This window comes from Sinohyriopsis cumingii, chromosome 13 (genome assembly GCF_028554795.1).
Source record: "Sinohyriopsis cumingii isolate HCF-2022 chromosome 13, ASM2855479v2, whole genome shotgun sequence".
Lineage (NCBI taxonomy): Eukaryota > Metazoa > Mollusca > Bivalvia > Unionida > Unionidae > Sinohyriopsis > Sinohyriopsis cumingii.
This window is the reverse complement of record NC_142973.1, coordinates 26,556,429-26,569,920: the sequence shown is the minus strand read 5'-3', so window position 1 is coordinate 26,569,920 and position 13,492 is coordinate 26,556,429. Positions and strand designations below refer to the sequence as shown.

The window sequence follows — 13,492 nt, the reverse complement described above, 5'->3', positions numbered from 1 at the left end:
TTCTACAATGGCAATTTGTAACAAAATGTACAATGAACAGAGCTCTTTACCTAACCACTACTTTCTCACATTGAGATTTTTTGAAGCACTGACATTCTATTGTCCCAAAATAATTTCCACGAATCCAAGTTAGAGCATTTCTTTTGCATAATTGGTGTGTGATGAAATCATCTCTAATATTCCTGAAAATGAACCAGACTTTCATACTGGCTGCTGTGGCAGCCATTCTGGATGTCAAATTGGCAGTATTGTCAACGCATTCAGAAGAAGCTTTAACAATTTCAAGCTGGACATCCATGAGGACAACATATACTGATGCACCAGTTTTGTTTGGGACCAACTAGTTATCTTAAGAAGTCTTTCTGTAAAAACCACACACTAGTATAGCCGTATATTCAAGAGGAGTAGCCGAAACAAGATCTCCAAGATGGACATCACGATGGTCCTACTAGATGTCAAATCATTTTCATTCAGGATCAATCAGACACCATGTTTCCTGATGAAAATGTTTGATATCTATAACTTTCCATTTAGGAGGAGTAGAAATAATGAGACTTTGAAGATGGCTGATGTGGTGGCCATATTGGATGTGAAAATGGTGCTAGAGTTAATTTTGATGATAAATTCTTTTGGTGAAAACCCCACATTAATATCTATCAAGGACGTCTAGCTATAACAAGATTATCAAGATGGCTGTTGAGGCCTTGATGGATATCAAAGCAGTGCCATTTTCATTTTGGACAGCCAGACACCATAAGAAAGTCTTGAGGTGAAAAACCCACCTTGCTCTCGCAATCCATCTAGGAGGAGTAACATTAATATTTTCACGGCAGCCATAATGGACATTAGATTGACACCATTTGGGATCAAGCAGACATCATAAGTTGTCTGGTGAAAACGCCATGCTGGCATGACTTTCTATTCAGAAGGAGCACCAATAAGGAGACTTTCCAGATGGCTGCAGTGGCGGCCATATTATTCAACAAACTGTACCATGTTTCATTTATGGTCAAGCAGACCTTGTGTTTTTTTTAATAAAAAGTGAAATCCTCATCTTGACATGACCAAAAGCAGTAGCAGTAACATTATCAAGATGACCACTGTGGCAGTCACATTGGCTACAAAAGCTGCAGCATTTAAAAAAATTATGGCCAAATGGACACTGGGATAAATGTGCATGTAAAGTTTCATGACAATCCTCCAAGTGGTTTAGGAGATGCAGTAATAACAAACTTGTGTTAATGGACAGATGCAAGATGAACAACACAACATGCCATCCCATAAGCTCTTCTGGTCTATAACTAGTAGAGCTAAACATTAAGAACATAAATCAGGAAGAAAGAAAAACTATTAATACACTGCAGTACAGAGTAATGTGCATGGCACATAATAAACCCACACTATGTTTAATCGACACTAATCATTCTAAACTTAATATGTAGAACCTTTATTTTCTTTTTGTCTTGCCATGATCATGACCACTTAGTATTAAGACTCCAGAATATACAGGCTTCTTTATTACAGTAAGTGTAAGCCATCCACACTTCTGATCATGGACCTTACAGCAAAACAAAAACTGTTCTGTAAAATCCATTTTTCTTTAAGCCATAACCCTGAACTTTGAAATTTTATCCATAAGATCATGTGGCCTTCCAATTCCTAAGTGTAAGACATCCATAAACTTTGGAAAAAGTATGAGATCCAGGACTAAGTATTACGTGAAAAAATCTTTTCTTTCCATCACAGTGACCTTTATCTTTGACCTCTTGACCTCAAAATTATTAAGCTTCTTTCTTACCCAATGTATGTCATCCACTAACTTTGGAGAAGGTACACGGTTGACAAGTTATATTTTTGTGCAGAAACTATTTTCTTAATAAAATAATAAAAAAATCAATAGGCTTCTTCAATAGCCCAAGTGCAAGTCATCCACAGAGTTTGGTTCATTCCTGTGGTGTATAACTAACCTTTTTTCCCCTTCAAAGTGACCCTGGCATCTGACCTTTCAACCACAAAATCAGTAGGCTTCTTCTTTACCCCAGGTACAAGCCATGCAAAAAAATCTGGTCCAGGTGTGTGGTGTAGAACTAATCTTACTTTTTATGCAAGACAAACTCATTTTTCTTATTTCAGTCACAGTTGTTATAACCTTTTTGATCCCCATATCAAAAGACTTCTTCCAAACCCAACTGCATGCCATCCATCTTGTGAATGATGAAGAACTTGAGTTCTTGTGCTGAAACTGTTTTTATTCTTTCAGTCATTGAGTTTGACTTTTTACCTTTTTACTCAGAAATTGATAAGCTTGCTTTTTTATATAAAAAAAACAAGTGCAAGTCATCCACAAAATTTGTTAATTGTACATGGTGGTCGGCTCATGTTATTGTATGGAAACCAGTTTTCTTATTTTAGTCACTGTGACCCTGATCTTTCAACCCACAGATTGACAAGGCTCTTCCTTACCCTGAATGTAAGAGATGCACAGTCTGGTAACTGTAGATGGTGCACAATGTCTTACTGTACAGAAACCATTTGAACTTTCAGTTAGAGACCTTGTCCTTTGACCTTTTGATGCCAAACTGATAGGATTCTTTCTTACCCCAAGTGCAAGCCATCCAGAAATTGTGGTAACTGTAGATGGTAGATGACTCTAGTTAATATGAGGAAACAAACTTGTTGGACAACATCTCAAAATAATATTCTCTGCCATATTGTAGATGTATTAATATAAATAAAATAAAACAAAACTGTTTATACTTTGGTACTTTAGAAAAGTAATTTATCTGTACAACGTTATAACAAAATGTTTTTTAATGATTGTACTAAAAGCATTTAAGAAATTGTTTTCTGATAAAATGTAAATGTCCTTCAGGTAAAATGAAAATCATCATCATGTCATCAACACAAAAATAAAGATATGCCTAGGTTTTATATTTCTCTGTCAAGTGGTTTTATAGTATAATGAACACACACTTCCCTGGGGAGACAAGACCCAAACAAGTAATCCAAATGGAAGTAGTGATGACATAAAAATCCAAATATTCTTATAGATGGAATAGCAGAAAGTTTACCTTCTCTCTGTTCTCTTTCTTTTTCTGTATCAGATTCAAGTAGGAGACTGAAAAATGGGAAAAGTTGTTTAGACGAAAATCAACTGGATGCAAAAAAATGATATACAAGAGTCCTATGAACATTACATTATACACCTACCTGTGTTTATTTGTGTATATGATACTATCATGAAATTGTATTAAGGACTTGTATAAAATGATAAAAATTATTTTAATGGGATACATATCACAAAATGGCCCGTGAAACCCTGGTCTATTAGTTGCGTTAATGAAACTGTCTTATAAGTGGGTAATAACCATAATATTTATCAAGTTTTATGACAATCCATCAAGAACTACTAAAGTAGATGCACTAATGAGTGCTGGACAGAAGAATGGACAGAGACAATTAATTCATATAATAATAATAATAATGAGGACTTTGTATAGCGCCTAATCTTTAGAAGCTCTAAGTGCTTTACAACATTAGACAACGCATATAAGATAAAAAAAACAAACATAATGTAATGATTACAAGAACGAACACCATGAAATTAGAAAACATTAAAAAACATGCTGAGAATATTTAAGGTAGGAAACATTATTCAGTCTTTTAAGTTTGTTCTTGCAGTCAAAATAATTGAGTTTTGAGGGCCCTCTTGAATGTGATTACTGTGTCTTTGTGTCTAAGTTCAATGGGCAATTCATTCCACATTACTGGGCCCTGGTATGCAAAAGAACGCTGTCCATATGACTTTGTTTTCAAAATGGGAATAATGAGTATATGATTGTCAGAAGAGGAGCGTAAGTATCTTGCTGGTGTGTACACATGGGTGAGGTCAGATAGGTATGTTGGGCTAGAGTCCGACAGTGAAACGTAGCACAGAGAACAAATTTTGTGTTTGATTCTGGATCAAATGGATAGCCAGTGTAGGGTACAGAGCAGCGGGGAGGTGTGCTCTGATCGTGGTACTGTAAGTATGATCCGAGCAGCTGTGTTTTGAACTTTTTGAAGTTTCTGGAGCAGATATTGAGATGAACCAGACAGAATTGAGTTACAACAGCCCAGTCTTGAAAGTATTAATGAACACAGAAGTGTTTTAGTGGCATCAACTGAAAGATATTTGCGAATTGAGCTGATGCGTCTCAGCTCAAGATATGCAGCCTTGCATATGTTCATGACATGTTGGTGCAACGTGAGAGTACTGTCCAGAGTAACACCTAGGTTTCGTACTGATTGTGTGAATTTAATGTTGGTGTTGCTGATATTTATTGTTTGAGGTAAAGGATTTGAATGAGAAAGTCTTTGTGTTGTGATCAGAATGGCCTCAGTTTTATCATCATTCATCTGCAGCTTGTTACATGTCATCCATGATTTCACATCAGAAATGCACCTATCTACACCTTGGATGGTAGCATCAACTTCAGTTGGGTGGCTAGATTTGTATATTTGGGTGTCATCAGCGTACAATTGGTGAGAAACTGGATGATGATCTATGACACTTGAGAGCGACTGAGTGTACAGAATGAAGAGAACAGGTCCAAGAACAGGCCCCTGTGGAACACCACAACATACATCAACTGGGCTGGAGTGTATTCCGTTTGCAGATACAATTTGTGTCCTGTTGACCAAGTAGGACTTGAACCACAGTAAGGCTGTATCATGAATGCCAAATACATGCTGGAGACGGTGAAGTAATATATCATGGTCTGTTGTGTCAAATGCTGCAGACAAATCAAAGAGGGTGAGGACTAATCTTTCCGCTATCCAATGCAGAGAGAATGTCATTAACTACTTTTAGCAGAGTAGTTTCAGTACTGTGGCAAGGGCAATATGCAGATTGGACATTGCTAAAAAGACTGTTTGAATTTAGATGAGATATAAGCTGGGATAGAACAACCTTTTCTAAGATTTTTGATATGAATCGGAGATTAGAAACTGGGCGGTAGTTCTTTAAATCGTTATGGTCTAGTGTTGGTTTCTTCAGCAAAGGCTTTACAATGGCAGTTTTGAAAAATGATGGGAATTCCCCAGATGAGAGAGAGGTATTAATAACATCAGTTAGTGAAGGCAATACTGGATCTAAGCACTCAAGCAGCAATGATGTTGGAATTGGATCAAGTTCACATGACTTTGGTGCACTCTTCATCAGGACTGAACGTACGAAATCCATGGAGATGGGTTCAAATGCTGCTAATGGTTGCCGCTCAAATTCTGTATCCCAACTGTATGGTGACGACGAGTCAATTGAAATTGTGGTGTCAAGCTTATCTCTAATGGTTTGTACTTTGTCACTGAAGAAATTTGCAAACATGTCCGGAAGGTCGACTGGAGAGAAGGTAGTTGGAAGTGGTGTAGATTTATTCCTTGACATTAGCTTGTTAGTAATCTCGTAGAGCTCTTTGCACCTGGAACTTTCCATGATCTTAGTAGTGTAGTGGGCTGATTTCGCCGCATGGACTATATTTGAAACATTCTTCTTAGCGGCTTCATAGATTTGCTTATGAATAGTGAGTCTGGTGGAAAGCCAGAGCCTCTCAGCTTTACGGCGGTCTCTTTTAGCATTGCGAAGCAGGTCTCTAACACTGCTACACCATGGAGAACACTTTTGAACTGATACTCTGCATTTGGTAGCTGGGGCATGTTTGTCAAGCAATGAACGCAGGCAGTTATCGAGCTGTTCTGCGGTAGGAGGTAAGCAAGTTGTTAGGTTAGCTTGGATGTCGTGCATTAGTGTGGTTCTATATCTACACCTCAATCGAGGTTGGGCTATAAGAGATGGAATCCAAAGTATGACCAAAAGATGTCCTAAATACAGATCACGTGGCCACAACTAGAAACAGTGGTAGAAGTGGTAGGCTGTGATGATTTTACATTTCAGAATGAAGTTAACTAGCTATGGAAGCACAAGTAACCCAAAAAAATTCTGTGAAAAATTGTATACAAAATATTGTGTCTTTGTTTTAATTGTTGATCCAATGTATGAACACAGAGGCAGTAGTAAACAAAAACAAGGGGATAAAGTGATATTATAATTCGACTATTAAATAAATTGGGTAAAGGGTCAAGGAGATGTACATGTTGACCAAATTGTTTCTCTATTTTGAATTTTTTATCCCATGGCCCCTGGCAAGGTCAGAACTCAGTATTATGAGTGGCATATATATATGTAACAATGTTATATTCCAAATAAGAAGTGAACTTGACATGGAGTGAAGGATATAGGTGCAATGATGAAAACCTTATCCAAAATGTGTCCCTGTTACATATAATTCTTGGTTCTATGAGAACACTGAGGGGTGAACACCAAGGGCAGGAATAGCATTGGTATGGGATTCAGGAATGTGATGAAAAATAAATTTTATACAAAATTATAATCAAAATGTATTCTAATTGTAATTACTGACCCCATGGTCCCACTCAGGGGCCAGTGTGGGGTTGAGAGATAGGGAGTATGTAATGATTTTATATTCCAAATATGATTGGAAGCAGGTAAGAGCATACTGACCAGTAAGTGCTGGAAAAAACACTTTAACCAAAAGCTGTAAAATGACATGCATGCATGCACACATACACACACATGTGGACAGCCTTATAGATAATTGCATGCTTCTTGGGTGGGGGCATAACAAGGACACAAACAAGCCAGAACAATCAACACAGAAATTTGCCTAAAAACATGTGTTATAAACTTAGTGATTAGGCATTAACTTTTTTTTTTCCATCCTGATGTTACAGTTGAAAGTCATTATTTTGTTTGTGCATCTTTACTGACAAATCAAGCTTTCAAAGGGAAGTAACTTTTTCCAACACTAAATAAGGTTAACTTGAATCAACTAGATCCACAGTATTCTCAATCAACCAAAAGTATCCAGATGACAAACAAGTCCCTGCAAATACAGCATGATACACAAGTCCCTCATAATACATCATGATACAGAAGTCCCTGCTAATACAGCATGATAAGATCTCTGCTAATACATCATGATATAGAAGTCTGTTAATACATCATTATATAGAAGTCCCTGTTAATACAGCAAGATATAGAAGTCCCTGCTAATACAGCAAGATATAGAAGTCCCTTTTAATACAGTATGATACACAAGCAAACTTCCAAAGAAAACTGGCCACATATATGAAATTATGTTGTTAAAAGGACTAATAAATATTAACTAGATCTATGTGATGTTCATCACCATTCCAAGATGGATGGTCATATGAAAGGAAAAACACTGGTAATGGATCATCCACCAAATGAGGTATGTAGAAACTTTCAAACTCACTTGCACACTGCTCCACATCTTTATCCCTGCCAATCAGCAATGTCCCTATTACTTTTAGACAAGGGGCAGATGGCAGCTGGTCCCTTAGGGTCAAGATGGCCTTGATTACACTGTCAGGGTTCCCTGATGTCAACCGATCCATCAATCTCACTGAAAATAAAAGAAGGTTGCACAAAATAAGCCAATGAAACACACATTAAAATATAGAAAGTAGTGTAAAATAGGCCAATGAACCAAACTAAAGTAATGTATCAAGTTTTGTCCTAGTCCTGCAGGTATAAATATTTCATAAAATTACTGTTACCTTAGGTTTCTGTAACATACATTTTTATGATAAAATTTAACCTTCATTAATGTCTGTGGAGCACATGTAAGCAAACAAATTTCTTTTTTTTCTTCAAATATCTGGTCTAATATACAAGGCAGCCAAAGATTATTTAAACCTTTAAGGAGAAGAGAAGGGAGAGAGGGTAGGAGGAAATTGGGAGGTAAGGAAAAGACATAGAACTTGCTTTCATCAGCAACATCTTCCACATGCTTCAGACCCCCTTCTTCTTCGAAGTACAGTATAAATTGGTGAAGTGTTACAATCCAGGCTGAACGACGCTCATTGGGATTAAACACAGGAATGTTCAGGATCCGTGCAACCAAGTGCTGGCAAACTGGAGTAAAGAAGACACTATGTGGCATTTTTATGGTCTGATACAAAACTACAAAACTAAGACAAAATAAATGGTGACAAAACGATTCCATTAAAGAGTTCATAATATACAGGATTTCACCCTTATGTGATGATGAAGCATAAATTTTGTTATTCCATGAAAGATTTCTCCTCAATTCAGTTACATAAAAGCCAGCCATACTAGAATTTGCAACAGTTTCTCAACACCCATTTCTTGTCTATGCAAAAATAAAATTATGCAAACTTTCTTTATGACTATAAAATGTCAGAAAAAAACATTACATCATATGTATATCAAAAAACATTACATCACAGACAAAGAATACAAATCTTAGTCTATTAAACTTCTAAAAGTATATTTCACATGATTCTACAAAAATATTTTCTGTACCCTATTAATACCTTCGACTACCACTCTCCTTTCCTTCTAGTTATCTGAACATATTCCTAAAAACACATATCACTGTTATCTTTTATGTGCATGTACCTCTGACTGGGTCCAGATTATATTTGTCCATAAACATGGTTCCATATTTGCGCTCTAAGGCAGTAACCAGTCTGTCTGGGTAAATGTAAAGAGATGTGTGGTCTGTACACTTCACCCAAAACTCGCGCAGGCTCTTGTCACTGCTAAGACTGGACATCACTGCAGGAAACAAATGCAAAAATTATTTAATGTTTTCTTGCAAATGAATTCATTCTCACAAAAATATAGCTGATTTAGAGTGTTCTCACTTATGTAATGTTATATAATTCTTAACTGTTTTTGTTTTCTTACTAACAGGTAACACAAGTCTAAATCTTCCAGTAACACTTATGTTTTTATAAGTAAGTTCTTTGGTCTTTGTTTTTTTCAAAACTTTGCTTCATGGACAGAATATAAGTTGTCTTGGAAACTAGTAACTGATAATAGAATTTAAACGCTTTGTTAAATGAAGGCTGTTGGAACTTGCCAGCAATCATCTGTTTTTTTCTTCTTAAGATCTTGCTTGTTCACTAAATTTCTGAATCTGGGAACCAAATGATTGAAAGAACATGTATGTTATCTGGAAGAGTAGCAAACAGGTGACTTCAAATGCCCTATTACTACTACTACAGGCATTGTGCATTTATATGTTCAACTTTAGCCTAATAAAAATTTCATTTTGTACACATTATACAGGGAAAATCTACCCAAGACAGAAGCTACAAAGAGCCTATTATTTAAGGTAAAGTTAAGTAATAATTCACAAACAGCCCATGATGAGATTAAAGCTTACTGCAGACAACTGGAGACTGGCAATATAACATTGTTAATATTGGTCTTCCAAGGCACAAGGCAGGCCACCCCCCCAAAAAAAAAAAAGCAACATGTAGGAGATAAACAGATGGATATGGAAAAGAACTTACCTGTTCATAAACAGTCTGGAATAAAAGTGAAACATCTACCCATTGGAATAAAAGTGAAACATCTACCCATAGGAAAGTGAAAGTGAAACATCTACCCATAGGAAAGTGAAAGTGAAACATCTACCCACAGAACAAACTTGCTAGATCTTACCTGAAAGAAGGTCAAATTCAGCTGAAGAACTCTTGGCTATTTTGATCAGGCTCTCGATAACATCGGCTTGCTTCTGCAGCTTGTCCAAGGCATATATTTCTTTGCATTTTAATGGACCAAAAACTCCGAGATTCTGCAAGACAAACAGATGCATTCTGATCACGATAAATCAGAGATCTTTTACATACCTGTAAGATCAAAGAATGCAAAACACAAACTCGAGATCTTACCCTTGTCTCAACAGTCACTTCAGTATAGAACACAAAATACCAATTCATTTGGTGAAGATATCTATGTCTTCCCATCTGTAGACTAAGATGTGTGTATGTGTGTGAATGATGACTCTTCCTCTTTAAATAATATTGCAATCAGTTGTTTTCATTATTACATAACAGCAGGTCTCTTTGTTAAGAAAATACAATAAATTTGATCTGAAATATAGCTGTCATATACTAGGAAAGTATATTAAATATGAAGCTATTATATACATGAAAATGATCTAAAGCGTAGGTAGGAAGGTAGGTAGGTTGTTGTTGTTTTAGGGTTTAATGCCATTTTTCTGCAAACGATAGACTATACATGGCGGCCAGTTTTAATGGTGGAGGAAGAACCCGGAAAAACCCCGGAAAGAACCACCGACCCACGAGAAGCTACTGGCAAGCTTTATCACATACCGACATAGGCTGAATCCGAGACTTGAACCCACGCAGACAGAGGTGAGATGGCAGTGATCCGTAACGGAGAGCACTTTAGACCTCTCGGCCACTCAGGGCCCCCAGGTAGGTAGGTAGATGTGAGTGTAGCATTTTGTATGGGGATAGTGTCTATTCCAAAATATGCAACTGTAAGATTTGCATTATTTTTCCCAAAAATGTGCAAATTATGCAAATTATATTTTCGTGAGCTACCTTTATTTCTTCATTAAATTCTTCATAAGTTTTGAAACATCCCCCCCATTTTATCAAATGGAGATGAGTGCCCCACCCCATTTCTTAGTGCTAAAACAGACCCTCAGATAGTGTGGAATAAATTGTTGGAATTAATTAAGTTCGAACTTGAACAATGCTCTATAGATCTGTTCCTTAAGGAAAGAAGATGTTATTGCCTATATATCTTTCATGCACTACAAAGCAATATAATAAATTTTACATAATGCTGAAGGACATTAAACAAATACACCTGCTAAACTGAAACTTCTTTTTCACATCTGACAAAATGAGATCTGTACGTAAAAATATTACTGTACCCTAGACATTGTTATATGAAAATTTTACTGTATCAAGTAAATTTTTACCTCCAGGAGCCTCTCGCAGTAGCATAAATGGAACATCAGGCAATGGTCCACTTGTTCACTGCCAGTTGAAGGTGGTAAGGGACTTGAACCCAGGCTAGAGCCCAGCTGTGTATCTTCACTCAGTCGCTGAGCCAATGACTCAATTCCTGAGTCCCCAGTTTTTGCTGTTGATTCGGGGCTGCATAACATTTCGTCAAATTCTCTAATATTGCTGTAACAGTATATTTTCAGAAGCTATACTGATTGTAAAAAAAATATACTCTTATGGAATAATATTTAAGGAGGCTATACTACACGTAAAAAAAATATACTCAAAGAAAACTTGAGACTTTTTTTTAGAAAACTCTATATACTCACTGTAACTGAATGTTTTATTTTGAAGACAACCTACTTGTTTTAAAGAGAATGATTACCTGGCACGCAATGTACTTTTCTAATTTGTTCACAAAGTCTGTATTACACATGCTGTATGTTATTGTACAGAAGTCCAGTCCAACTGTAAAGTTCACAGACCCAAGTCTGTCAACACATAATGCAGACAAATCAGTATCTATGACTTATAATCAGTTAAATATGAGAATATCTTGTTGATCTGTGGTGGAGTACTCAATCCTCTTAAAACCATAAAGTGACTCAATCGCGAGCAGTGTGGCTCCTAGATTTCATAGGCCTTGTGTCCCTGTCCTACAAGATTTGGGGGGACATATGACATTGCAATCGGACAAAGAAAAATAACTGACAGAACTTAATGCTATTGTAGTGGTAAACATCACCCTAATACACGAGATAATCTTATTTGCTACAACAGTTCTGCCTCTTTAAAGGCATTGTACTATCATCTTTTCATTGGATTAACATTTAATTACATGATCAAGTAACCCATAGTAACATTTACATGTCTGAATATAGGGTTTACGTGAAAAAAGTTGCACCATGAAATTTTTCCAAGTTAGATCTCGCTCTCATTTACCTTGTGTTCACTCATTATCTACCTGTTTTTATTATAATACTAATCCACACTGTTTCTGAATTATTTTACTTTTCAATGATTGAACAGCAAAGTGTGTATTTGTACAAGCTTTTAAACCCCAGCAATCTGTCTCTCTTTCATTAATTTAACCTCAATAATGCTACACTAGTCAGCGACTTTGCATTGCATCTCTGCAGACTACCTTATACTCTGAATGTTTTGACTGCCAAACGTGTTGCTTTAAAATGGAAATTAACTGCCATCTTAAACTTTTCCTTGCCTATAACAACTATGGCCATTGCCAGAGCCATTACGAACACTCTGGTCAGAAGATATGCACTGAAGAAAATAGAGAGCTGTGTTTAATACTCAATGAAAATGTCCACCATAAATGTTTAATATCCAGTGAAAAAGTGTAAACAGAGTGCATACAGAATTCCTGATCTGGAGGATATAGGCAATAAAATAGCAGGAAACACAAGATCTATATAAAGCTGACTACTTTTTATTACATGTCTGTATCCATGGCAGCCCACAGACAGAATTATAATGAGTGATACATGCTGTGTTTCTTGACATAAGTGGTCTCTTGAAAAAGATGGTCATTTGGATGTCTTATAATGGCATTATACTACAGGCTTACTGAGTGTATCCTGGACTTCTGGGTGGACTTTCAGTTGGTTCATTGAGTGCCTCCTCACTGTCCAGGAAATCGAAGGCCCCCAAGGCATTCTCTATTGAAACACTTATACTGGAAGACCTGGAGCTACCTCCAGAATGTTTCTAATAAAAGACAAGAAGAAAGAAAAGAGAATTAATGTTTTACAGTTGTTTCTTCCTTCTCCCATCTATGACCTCCTGACCCTGACCTTGACTGGACATTTTTGTTGAATTACACGTCCCACAGTAAGTGAAAGTCGTCTAAACAAACAGTAAGTGAAATCTGTCTACAGAAAACACTTAAAGGAAGATCAAATATTGTCTTTAAAGGACAGATGTCCTTTAAATCTTTCCCTACCAGTAATGTGTATATCTGCTGCATATGTATGTCTTGCTTTTGCAGTGATTGATAAATCAGCTTGTAAACATGCACTGATATCCACCATAGTTGATATACCTGCTTGCTAGTCATATGCCCTAGACCTCATTGACTGATAGATCAGCTTGCTGGTTATATGTCCCAGACCTCACTGACTGATAGATTAGCTTGTTGGTTATATGCCCTAGACCTCAATGACTGATAGATCAGCTTGGTGGTTATATGCCCTAGACCTCAATGACTGATAGATTAGCTTGTTGGTTATATGTCCTAGAGCTCAATGACTGATAGATCAGCTTGTTGGTTATATGCCCTAGACCTCACTGACTGATACATCTGCTTGCTGGTTATATGCCCTAGACCTCAATGACTGAAAGATCAGCTTGCTGGTTATATGCCCTAGACCTCAATGACTGAAAGATCAGCTTGCTGGTTATATGCCCTAGACCTCAATGACTGAAAGATCAGCTTGCTGGTTATATGCCCTAGACCTCAGTGATTGATAGATCAGCTTGCTGGTTATATGTCCTAGAGCTCACTAACTGAAAGATCAGCTTGCTGGTTATATGCCCTAGACCTAAATGATTGCTAGACTGGCTTACTGGTTATATGTCCTAGAACTCACTAACTGAT

General features: G+C 36.8%; 1 protein-coding gene across 1 annotated transcript in view; it reads right to left on the bottom strand.

The window, feature by feature from the left end:
* Nucleotides 1-13,492, bottom strand: part of LOC149785086 (rho family-interacting cell polarization regulator 2-like) — a 186,409-nt gene that overhangs the window by 24,068 nt on the left and 148,849 nt on the right. Inside the window, exons 14-20 of the mRNA XM_089978830.1 lie at nt 12,464-12,603; nt 10,851-11,061; nt 9,557-9,689; nt 8,504-8,662; nt 7,843-7,996; nt 7,335-7,480; nt 3,072-3,118 (exon numbers count right to left, since the gene is read on the bottom strand). Of these exons, the coding sequence (XP_089834956.1) occupies nt 3,072-3,118; nt 7,335-7,480; nt 7,843-7,996; nt 8,504-8,662; nt 9,557-9,689; nt 10,851-11,061; nt 12,464-12,603 (990 nt within the window). The remainder of the gene's footprint in view (nt 1-3,071; nt 3,119-7,334; nt 7,481-7,842; nt 7,997-8,503; nt 8,663-9,556; nt 9,690-10,850; nt 11,062-12,463; nt 12,604-13,492) is intronic.